Source organism: Populus alba, chromosome 15 (genome assembly GCF_005239225.2).
Source record: "Populus alba chromosome 15, ASM523922v2, whole genome shotgun sequence".
Classification (NCBI taxonomy): domain Eukaryota; kingdom Viridiplantae; phylum Streptophyta; class Magnoliopsida; order Malpighiales; family Salicaceae; genus Populus; species Populus alba.
Window position 1 is genome coordinate 2,140,266 of NC_133298.1, and position 12,136 is coordinate 2,152,401.

A 12,136-nucleotide genomic window follows, 5' to 3' on the forward strand; every position below is an offset into this window, starting at 1 on the left:
AACTTCAAGTTTAAATGGATTTCACTTACTTCTAATTAAATTAATTAATCGGATATAAGTTTTAAGTTTAAAAGATATTTTTTTGAAAGATATGTATTAAAAAATAATATAAATTATATTTTAATATCTTTAAAATTAAAATAATCTTTAGATTTAAAAAGTTCATATTTTTGACGAAGAATATAAATTATATTTTTATATTATTCTAAGTTTTTGAGAATCACGGTGTACAAATACCTAATTTAACGACTTGAATTGGCACATATAAAGGGACACGAGAACTTTCTAAATGTATAATAATGTAGATTTCAAAGGTATGGCAATTTTAATAAATGAAGGCAAGTGTACAAATTCACGAAGGAAACTTGTTCCCAAGTTGAGAGCAATTCAAAGAACTAGAGTGTTATAGTTTCTACAAGAATGGACGCTAGTTTCAGTTCTTAATGGAATCATGTTGTTTCCTTTTTGTTGATGAACAAAAAAAAGAATGCTGCTTCCTATTTGTCAAGCCATTGGAGGAGATCTGTGGTATGCTGGTACCATTACAGGGAAGAACATTTGTCTAACCCCTTCCCCCTTTATTATAGGAAAGATGATTCCTGATGCCCCCTGAAGATATACAGATGTAAACCATGTTAGAAAATCATTTTGGCGAACAGAAATATTTGGAAGAGGTTGTAAGAAAAGAAAGGTCCTATCACAAGAAACCTACCGAAATCAATCTGGCACTGGTCCACAGCCGTTTAGGAGATGGTAAGGGAAGCATTAAGCGGCTGACTCCATAGATAGCCACCGCAAAGAAATGGAGAACCAAGCTCAACGGCCGAGGGTCTAGACCAGAGAGTAGAGCTATTGGCCCATTCGAAAATACTCCTCCGAGGCTCAGGTATTCGAAACATGCTTGCCGCATTTCGTTTCTAGCTGGATCAGGTGATGCGCTAAACACCTTGTATAGGGCACCTGCCAATGTGTTAATGGTAGATGCCACAGGCTGCAAACAAAACCACGAATCATTGGTTAAAACCGGTCTCTTGTTTTCCGTTGACAAGGTTTATTAGGATTTTGTTTGGCTTGTCTTACCTTACGCAGTGTGTAGAAGGACTCGAGATATTTGCAAAGGGAAGACGCATCATTGAGATTGTTCAGAGGTCGAAGAAGGTCACGTACTAGCACAATGTCTGATAGAGCCACAGTCATTCCTCCTCCAGTTAAGGGATGCCTCATGTTGAATGCATCTCCCATTAAAAGTGCACCTGGAGTAGGGTAAGGAGAAGCTGGCATGCTTCGGTTTGTCATTGTTCTTATGCCTCCTTTGTCAATTGCAGAAATGAAAGCATCATGCAGCTCAGGAGGAATCTGATAGGTGCAAGTTGCGTAGTCCTTTTAAGAAATCGCTGGAATGAGAGAGAACTTGTTTATTTAGAGCAAGATTTGTAAACCTGAGGAGCTATTGTGTTTTTCAGATAGTGAGACATTTCGCCATTAGAAACAGAAGGTACTTTCTGTCCAGGAACATCTACCAAACAGCGAATCTCTGTATCACTAATAGGATAAAACAAGATTGGAGATGGGTCGGCTAGAACAACATGTCCATGGTTTTCATATGGAAGGTTGCAGTTCTCCAGCACCAAACCAACAAAACAGGATGGGATTTCAACCTGCAGAATTAGCAGGGCCCTCTTAATTTTAGCAGGCAATGAAGATTAAAGAATCCAAGTGCCAAATTAACTTAAGTACTAAGAACCTATTCGGTGAAAAATGTTATATCTTAAATGCAAAAAGTCATTCATTTCGCAATTCGGTAAAGAATGATCATCACCTTGGGATTGCAAAGGGACTGCCGCAGATTTGAAAAACAGCCATCGCAGACTATTGTTAATGGAGCATATGCTGTCAACTCTTGACCTACCTTGGTTCTGTACTGAACTCCTTTGATAGTTCCGTTTTCTTTCAGCAGAGATGTTACAGTTCCTTGTTCCAGTTTGACACTGGACAAAAAGTTGCAAGAAAATTGAACTTAAATTGCTTAAGGAAATATTATTGTTTATGCAAATACCCCCAGAAAGATCATGATTGGAATACTACTTTGAAATAGAACATAAGAAGTAAAATGATTCTGAAGAAAAGATTACTTGGAAAGAGTTGCAGCTTTCTCTCGCATTTTCTGAATAAAACGGCCATGATGAAAGCTTCTTCCAGCAACATCTGAAGGAAAGTTCTCCAAGGGATATGATAGTTTGGTACTTTTCCCATCTTTGAAGATCGCATATCCAAGCACTCTTTGAGCATCAATGTCACTCACACAGTCTGCAGGTACACAACATTTTCTTAACACTTACTGCTAAAATCATGAGTAGTTTTGACAAAGAAAATTTTAGCTGGTTCTAAGGATATATTGAGGCTCTGGCTCACCTTCAAGGCCCAATTCAATTAATTTCAGGTAACCTCCAGGTTGTAGGAGTTCTCCAACAATTCTGTCAGGCTCTGTCAAGTCTCTTTCAATTACGTGTACTCTGCGACCATCCTACAATATGTAGAAAAATAAAATGAGATTGCAAATCACTCCTCTAGTCATTTCAACTGAAGCAATTGTCATGGAAAGTCACCTTTCCAAGAGTGTAAGCAAGAGCTGAACCGGCAACACCAGCACCAACAATGATTATATCTGTGCTTTCAGGATTGCATGCCCAGCTCATTCCATTTTCAGAGCTCTTCAAAGTACTGTCCCTCGGAATATCCATTGAAACCCTAACCTTTCTCCTTCCTTTTGCGTGAAAAGCTAAAAGTAACCCCCAACCAAAAACAGAAGCAATGACTCCTCCCAATAGATACTGATATTCCATTACCAGAGACTGATCAGAAAACAAGGGCTGAAAGCTGCAGTTACTACTTACTAGACTTTGCCTTTCCTTTTTAGTCAATGAGTATGGGAGGACTGATCTTGTGCCCTTTATAGAGCATAAGAAACAGCTAATTTTTTTGGAATTTTCTGTAAAATTTTTAGGTATTAATTACATTGAAATATACCTCAAAATGACCTCATTCAAATAAAACCATGGGAACCAAAACAAGGGGTGGTTAGCAGTATCCTTATTACATTATTGTTACAATTTATTTTATTGACCAACTCCTGTAATCTCTCCTGCAATGTATACAAAGTATAGAATCCTTCATTAACTTTGACCACACTGTTGACAGGTAGAACAGGCGTTCTGGGGAGCCTTATTTTTAAAAACCAAGGTTTTATATCTTCGTAGAAGTTTTGCTTGACCTAGAACTTGTAAGAACTACGATTTTTAATATTTATTAAATTTGATATGAAATTGACCCGTGTAAGGTTTATGTTCCAGGTCAAGAGAGTTAATTTAGATTCACTTAAAAAATAATCAATTAGTTTTTAAATTGAGTTTTATTAAGCTTTTAATTGAGTTAATTTCTTTTCATATTTTTTTTAAAATTTAAATTTGTTCAAGTTTTGGATCAAACCATCAAATTAGTATAGATTTTATAATTATGGTTATGAAATGCTTTGCTTGGCCTCAAAGAAAAACCATGGGAGCCAAACAATGGGTGATTTAGCAGTTCAATAATTTCAGCAAAATATAAAAACAGTTTAATGACCAACTTTGTGGCCATCATGCAATTAATGTATATAGAGTATAGAATCACTTGACAAGTTTGACTAAACTATGGACAAAGAGAAGAAGAGGTTAGGACCACCTTCTTTAATTAATGATTTTCTGTGTTAATACATGTTTTGTATGACCTCAAACTTGCAGTCATGTGTACAACGATTGCCCAAAAACCCAAAATAGTAAATCTTTGACTTAAGTTGGGCCATGATGCTGATAGGAATCTTAATTCTGTATTTCCATAATCATTCCCTTGAACTTCTGCCAAATGATCATTAAAATGGCTTTGCTTTACCTTAATCTCAAAAAATCTCTAATGAATATACCTGTCATATCATAGATTTAAAAACCTGGTTTGACCCGGCAGGTTAACCGAAATCCAAACAATCTAAATTTAAAACCGAGTCTGGTTGAAGAAAAAACCAACTGAAAAACTAAGCCAGGCAAAACCCGGTTAACCAACCTAGATAAATCCAATTTAATTAAATGTCATCGTCTCTCTTTGTCTCCTATATGGATCTCGATGCTTGATAGTTGCTTAAGCTCTCTCTCTCAAAAGCTCCAAAAAAAAAAAAAATATGACGAGGATATCTATTTAAAATCTTGTTAAAGAAAGAAAATACCCTTTCATTTTTATTTTTGTTATCTTACTCATTTTTGCCACTATCTTCTTCTTATACTCAAACAATTTTCAATCTTATTAGAGAAGGAGAAGAAGCTGACTTCTAAACAAAGGGTTGTAGTTTTATTTTTGAGATAAATGAATGAAAGAAAGGACTTATTGAAGGGAAAATAAAAATAATGAGACGTTGAATGTAAGACGAGTGGAGTAACAGTGGCCTTTTCAGCAGCCACCGAGTTGCTTTTTTATGATGTTTAGTTTTGTCTCGTTGGAGGAGGGGAGGTTTTATGTCTGGTATCGGAAAAGAGGAGATGGTTGTTATGGTCAATTAATAGCATGCAATATTTTATTGATTTAATCAACTTGATTGTCACAGGAGGAGTAACCTTTCAACTACCATCTTTTTTTTTTTTTTTTTTCAACTTATCTCAGTCAACTTATCTAACCCATTGATCCAATTATTATACCGGATTAATTATCGAATCAGGTTTAAAAATCATGTGTTATATAATTACTTAGGTGCTTTTATTTTTTAAGAAAATATTATTGAAAAACATTTTTTATTAAAAAAAAAGTTATTTTAATTGTTTAAATGTGTTCTGGAAGATAATTTTTTTAAAAGATAAAAAAAACAGATTAAAGTTTTAGGATCAAGGTAGTAAGAATAGAGGAAAATGGTTTTAATGGTTATATGGTGGTTGTGTCGATGACTGCAGTAAAATGGTGGTTGTTGTGGCGGTGTTATAGTCTATAATGTTGAAGTCTGTAGATAGTCTCCCTAATGACTTACGGAAGGACTTGATATCTATAACGTGTAGAAAACCTACCTGGTGACTTCAAGGAAAAATACGGTAATCTCAACGCTGACCTTTAAGATAAAATAGAGCATTCATTAATGGATGACGTTTGTTGTAAGACGAGCACAGACGCAAGTAAATTATGGTTCTGATCAAGGTACTGTTGAACTACACACACACTCGGACAAAAGCGATCTTGCATCAACTTCTTAAGAACATCAATGAAATTGAAGACTTCTTAATAACGTAGTACATACATGGATGCTTTTTACCAAATCCCAGGAAGAATATGATTTTATTAGGGGGTTTTATGTACAAACAGATGCATGTTCACATTGAGTAACCATGGTTACTATCTGGAGAAGCATTATATACATACATGGTTTAAATATTGTAGCACTCTTCTCTTTCTGAAGTGCGTTCGATTCAACTTCAGGCATCGACGGATACACTCACGGCATTTAGCTCGACGTGCTGCTTCCCCTCACTCTGAGGATGCACAGTTACAGTAGCACAAGCCTCTGCGGGTGAAGATTGATCATCTCCTGCCTGAGAAATGCAAATTGAACTCACGAAAGGTTTTCTATTAACCATATTATCATGCTCATCTTGTTCTTCTGAAATGATTTCCCACTCCTCTTTAAGTGATGTAAATTGTAATCCACTCTCTTTGTGCTTTTCCATTTCGAATGCAGTGGGTAGAATGACGTAATCATTAATTGGATTGTAGAAAGGATCAGAATCTGCCTTCAGCCAATGCTTTACAATCCTGAATAAATGATGGTCGCTGAGAATTCCTCGGTGCTCACCAGGCACTCCAACCCTTGCTTCTGCATTGAGACCATCAGCCTGGAAGAAATAAAAATGAGGAAAAATACAAAAGTTTAGAAAGAAGCACATTTCAAAATGCAAGCATCCTGTCCTTCAATAGCTTACATGAGTTAAAGCAGTGGCCAGTGAAGAAAAGCTTATTCGTAGCGTGGTTCCTTTTGTGAATTAGTAAATCAGAGAGTTAGTGAAAAGCAAGTCACAAACCTTGGCTGATTCAGCAGGAACTGTACCATCACCGTCAACACAAATGTATTTAGGCTGAAAACACATGAACAAAAATCAGCTTTTCTGACCAATTCAACAATCACAAAAAAGTGTTCATACAAATGCACAATTTACTAAAAGAACTATCTGTTTGCTCTGATATCAACCAGAGATAGGAGCAAGTCAGAGAAATATCTGATCAGCTGATCCACAAAGTCCCAATGATCAGACAGTTCTCTAACCTTAGGGCATTATGCGAGTATGCATACAAGAATTGTGTAGCACAGCTCTTTAATAAAAAAGAATTAAAATACAAGAGAAGACAAACACAAGAATTCCATGTCTACTGCACAAGTTACCCATATGGGAAATGACATCATCAGAATAAGAGAGTATGAGATAATGACCTCACAAAATCGCAATTCTGGTAGATCAGTGACAGGTACCTCTGCACTTCCATAGCTGCAGAACAGTAATTTGTGTAAGAAGCAATATACAACAATAAAATTGCAAGAAAATGTTAAGACAGCATCAGATAACGCAGAGCTAAGATGTATAGAGAGAATGCTAGTGAGACAGGGGGTTTAGAATTTAGGGTTGCAGAATGAAATTTAGGGTTTTTCTTATTTGCATGTATTTTGGCTTTTTGACAGTTCAAAAGTTTTGGAAGTGGGTGGGGTGCATTGTGAAAGAAAGCTCCTTTTCAAGAGGGACAGGTGTGACAAAGGATCTCGTTAATCCTTGGCCAAGATTAAGGGATTAATTGAGTCCGAAAAGATTTAGAATCTCGTGGAGTTTTACTAGAATTCACGTCTGAAAGCAGGAAAAAAAACGACGCTTTCGTGTTAGACCAAAATAATGGTAAAAAATGGTGTAGCAAGATACACAAACTCTCGCTATTCCAACAAAAGAACCTGGACTCCAAGTAAACAAAAAATTCATACTTAAGACTACAAAACCTAAAACACTAAAAAAGACAATTACATCAAAGGATAGACCCCATGGGCTGTTAGTCAACTCAATTCAGCACTACTGCCAATTATAGGATATTCGAACTGACTTTCAACATCACATATCAAATCAAACCAGTAGCCTTCAGCATTCACTGTGAAAAAAGCTATTCCTTTTCTCAAAATATCCCTTGAGTTTGACATGTAATAAAAAAATATCAAAACCTTTAAGATATGGAAACCTTAAAATAAGACTTCATATTGACAGAAAAAGAACTTGATGCCAGTAGCCAGCCTGCCACATATAGATGAAACCATAAATATTCCTTTGATGTTTAGTTCAACTTTTGTTGTTGCTTTTGTTGTTTGCAATCTTATGCGACTAGCTTGCATTCAGTTATAAAGTGCAAAGCTTTATCTAAAGACCTCATTAGAAGCATTACCAAACAGTGTGAGGCGTTTCCAGACTGATCCCATAAATATTGTAGAATTTAACTCCAGTAGGAACTTTAGCATGAGACAAAACCTTCTGTGTTTCATCAGCCCATTTCAAGATATCTAAGTTAAAAGGTAATGGAATATCCTCTCCATCATAAATGACCTGGAATGAGAAAATACAGAGATTACCATCCAAACAAAATGATACATGGAGAAAGATCACTAAAATAATCAAAACATGATAGTAAAAGGGCACACTATGCACATCGTTTTCTTTTTAATTTAAAGCGTGAAAAGTTACAAAAAAGAAGAGGATAAATCAGATTTGCAACATCATTTATTTAGCCTTATCAATTATTTAATCTGAAAAGTAAAATATATGAGAGAGAAATGAAACAACTAATCATGACGAAAAACATTGGAATGCACTCTAATCAAAAGATGATAAACTTCACCAATCTGCATTTACATAATACATGTTCTACGCTCACCGTGTTACTTGAAAGAGCATCTTTGAAAATTTGGATGCTCTCTTTAGGGGAATATGACTCTAGGATTATCTGAGAATTTCCTTCGCTATCTTGCTTCTCTCTCCAGATTTCCAAAACAGGAAGATGTTGCCAATGAAAATGCGGACAAGCCATCAATTCATATATTGATGGACATTCAATAAGCTGAAAAATCGTTGCACATAGAATCAGTATATGATACTCAGAAAAGCCATTCTAAAAGAATTGAGTTTGAAAACCATTCATAATTCTCATAATTCAAGAAACACAAAATGGATCAATAAAAAAGGGAAGCTAATAGGTATGTATTAAATGCCAAAGTATATGGGCTCCTACCAGCTGGTGCATGCTCCATTTTGATATAAAAAAGTTCTGCTCCCACCCTTCAACAAAGGACATTCCATTTAGAAAGGTAGATGTAATGTACCCAGGTGCACCTGTTGGACAAATAACACGTATAGCTTTCATTTGAGCACTGTTCCAAAATCATACCAGGATAACCTTCATTGGAATAGCTGAAATAGCAGAAACAGAAACTAAAAGCACAAAGCTGACTGAACAAACAACTATAATAAAATTTGAATTCCAAAGTTTGATTAAATGTGTAAGTTGGAAAAGTTATATTACCCTAACAGAATTAGAAGTTCTGCTTTGTAACATGTAAATATACACTTGGCAACTGGTCTGTATATAAACGCAATCCTAAACTGCCAGATATAAGCCAAAATATTTTCTATATTTTCCTTTTTCATATGGAAAAAAGAAATGACTCCTGTTTCAGGGTATATCAGTTATTCCAATTGTAAGAATAATTATTAATGGAAGTTATGGAATTTTTAGTATGCTAATAAAATTAGAAGTTCTATTTTCGTAAATGTAATTATATCACTGAAAAACTTGATAATTAGTTCATATTCAACTGCAATCATAAATTGTCAAAAAATAAGCTGCATTTTTTCTAATATTGTCTTTGTCCATACACAACAACGAAATCTAAATAAGGTAAAGTCATGCGCTTCTCACAATTCATCAGCATCTAAGCTAAATACAGTTTCTTATGTGTGTAGACTTTTACATAGCACTAGAAGATGCAGACCATGGGAGGTACAAAGGCCAACTGGTTTCAATTACACACATATAATAGAATCACTTACCCCGGAATGGGGCAGCAATGGCAATCCAATTCTTCACATATTTCTCAAATATCTGCCAAAAAATAGGTATAAAATTTGAGTTTTTTCATCAAAGAAATACTAAAGAAGCATCAGACAGCAACTTAATCATCCAAATAAATACAAGGAAAATAAGAACAGAACATTGATCCAAGAGACGATGTGGGAAATTTACATCACTGTGCAGGGACATGAAGCATTTAACTAGCAGACCCCCCATTGAATGACTTATGATGTTTATCTTTTTCCCTCCTGATGCTTGATACACTGACTCTAACTTTTTAGCAAGGCGCTCTAATGTCTCTGGCAACCTAGAAATTAAGCAAAGCACGAGTGCCCTAAATCATGAAGAGTAAAAGGAAAAGAAATGCTTCATACATTGTAAAGCCAACTCCATTTAGAAAAAAAAAAAAAAAAAACAATTTGGGGCTAAGAACTTGGTAATTATAGCAGTATTGGAGATAGCTGGTTGGTTTAATACATACCTGTTGCTTTGCCGAAAATCATACCCAAACCCGAAAAGAGTTTTTCCCTCTTGAAAACCCCACTTGATCATTTCAACAATCATATCATGGAAATAATAAACACAGTCACGTCCTATTATCTGCATGAAACAAAATAATGTGTATGAAACTTCCATGCAAATTTAATTGAGAACTAAAAGCCAACCTTTATAGCAATATATTCAATTTTGATAACATCTGATCATCACTCTTTTCCACAATAAAACTAATATCTGAAGAAATTTGAGACCAAGTTGCATACCAACCCGCATCAGCCATGAATTTGATGTTTTACAATATAATGGAAAATAGAAAAAGCTTCTTATACATGAGAGACATTAGAGATGAACAAAATAATGGATTAAAGGTGAATTTTGAGATATCAAGTAACTTGAACGTTGTAGCATATACTTAAGAATTGTTTAAAATGAACAAAACTATAATGAAGTTCTAGTTGAACAAAGCTTGTAAATTAAATCAGAAAACATCCAATATAATGCATTTGAATTTTCCAGTAAAATGGACTCTCTTTCTGTAAAGTTGTTCTCCAAAATATCTCCTATCTCAAGAGCATTGACAAGTCCTTTAATTGTGAGCTTATGTTTCAATTATTCAAATTAGAGTTGACTTTCTCTGTTGCAATTGTTATTGAATAAAGTAGAACTTCCTATTATAAAGCAAATATAACGGAATAATAGCCCCCCCAACCTAAAAGTGGAAAATTTTACTCCATAGCAAGGTTTTGAATCTAAATACCATGTAAGATAAGCATAAAAGATACGAAGATGAAGAACATACCATGTCAGGATCCAACACATCAATAGCATGCAATCCATATCTATCTTCTGGAACCACAATATTTCTCTTTGGATCTAAAGTCACAGACCTTCCTGTTTCCCATAAACACATTAATTTAACAGCATAAGTAAAAGGCAAACTATTATTCAGCATCACAATTTCTCATCATACAATTTCTATTTAATTTTTTTTTTAATGCTTCCTGATTCTCAAAAGTATCATAAAATTAACAAATTTTAGAAATTCTCAAACTTTACCCCCATTTTCTAACTACACTAAACTTTGCCCAAAATCTAAGCACCAAGCATGAGAATGAAATATTGACAAACCAAACGCGCATTAAATCATTTGACCTCAAATAAAACAGAATTTGTCTTTTGCAAACACAAAATATATATTAATTTAATGATTTCCACAAAGATCATAAACTTAAAAACCTCTATAAATCCTCAAACCTTACCCCGTTTTTTCCTTTTCCTCCCGTAAATTAAAGTTTTCCCAGATTCTAATCAACCAAGCTTATGCTTAAATTCCTTAACTTTCCATCAGTTTCTCAGCAACCAAACACATCCTTAACTACAATCCCATAAAATCACTCAAAAATCCCAACTTTTCCTTCCATTTTACAAAAAACAAATCCACCGTAAAACAGCTAATTAAAAAAAAAAAACCCAATTGATTAACCACAAAATCACCAAAATAAAAACCCTCAGAAAATCAAAATTTTTAATTTTTTTTACCAGTTTGAGGATCAAACCGAGACCAGAGCTTAGTTCGGCACGTGTAATCGGCAGCAAGAATCCGAATCCAAACCCGTTCTTCTTTATCACCATTCTCCTTATCTACTGCTTTTAGAATCGAACCGGCGATACCCGGGACTAAAAGGACCGGGTCGAGATTCGGATCAACGTAAGGTTGCGGTTTTTTTATCAAGCGTAGCCATAATTCCACCGATCGAACAATGTCTTCTAGTAACATAGCCATGATTGATTGATTGATCAGACACCCTAATTTCTGCTCTTGTTGAGAATAATTGGGAATTTTTTGAGGGAGAATTGAAATTTTGTGGATTGGCGGCTTTTTAGAGCGGAGATCTGAAGGCGAGAGAGAGATTTCAGCGGGTAAGAGACGGAAGTGGATAATTATGATTACAGGCCAGTCCTCGAACTACTAAATATTTTCTAATTTTATAATATTTTTGCAATTTTAATTTTTATCAAGGCGACTACCATTGCCGAATGACTTATTAATATAATTAATTAATGTTTCTTTCTGCAAATAATATGGAATTTGGTAGTTTTCATGTCCCTAACAATTTAATATACACACACACACATATATATTAAATAAAATATTATATCTAGCGTGTTAAACAAGTCCTGGAAATTAAGTTATTATAATTAATACAAGATTTTATTATATAACACAAAGTATTTTATTGTATAATACACATGCAATGAAGTTGACTAAGCAATATTGATAATTGATTATTAAGGATAATAATTTTGTTTCATGATTAAGGCACCATTGGAAAATATTAATTAATTGAGAACATGGTTAAATCATGTTTTTAAAAAATGTAATATTTTTTATTAAAATTTAATTTTTTTATATTTTGAATTGTTTTGATACGCTGATTTTAAAATTTTTTTTTTTTAAAATATTATTTTGATGCATTTC

The 12,136-nt window shown here is 34.3% G+C and overlaps 2 protein-coding genes across 2 annotated transcripts; both read right to left on the minus strand.

The window, feature by feature from the left end:
• Positions 1 to 306: 306 nt before the first annotated feature.
• On the minus strand, positions 307 to 2,935 carry LOC118028376 (squalene monooxygenase SE1). The gene is made up of 8 exons (XM_035031944.2): positions 2,607 to 2,935; positions 2,413 to 2,524; positions 2,133 to 2,307; positions 1,820 to 1,988; positions 1,440 to 1,658; positions 1,081 to 1,356; positions 713 to 991; positions 307 to 609 (listed from the first exon to the last, which is right to left on the minus strand). The coding sequence occupies exons 1-8, from the start codon at positions 2,841 to 2,843 to the stop codon at positions 505 to 507; spliced, it is 1,572 nt and encodes a 523-aa protein (XP_034887835.1). The 5' UTR covers positions 2,844 to 2,935; the 3' UTR covers positions 307 to 504.
• Positions 2,936 to 5,247: 2,312 nt separating this feature from the next.
• On the minus strand, positions 5,248 to 11,629 carry LOC118028241 (lecithin-cholesterol acyltransferase-like 4). Its single transcript, XM_035031777.2, has 11 exons — positions 11,197 to 11,629; positions 10,457 to 10,548; positions 9,641 to 9,759; positions 9,331 to 9,466; positions 9,138 to 9,189; positions 8,320 to 8,420; positions 7,966 to 8,148; positions 7,480 to 7,637; positions 6,494 to 6,548; positions 6,087 to 6,140; positions 5,248 to 5,900 (listed from the first exon to the last, which is right to left on the minus strand). Exons 1-11 carry the CDS (start codon positions 11,438 to 11,440, stop codon positions 5,484 to 5,486), a joined length of 1,611 nt encoding a protein of 536 aa, XP_034887668.1. The 5' UTR covers positions 11,441 to 11,629; the 3' UTR covers positions 5,248 to 5,483.
• Positions 11,630 to 12,136: the final 507 nt, after the last annotated feature.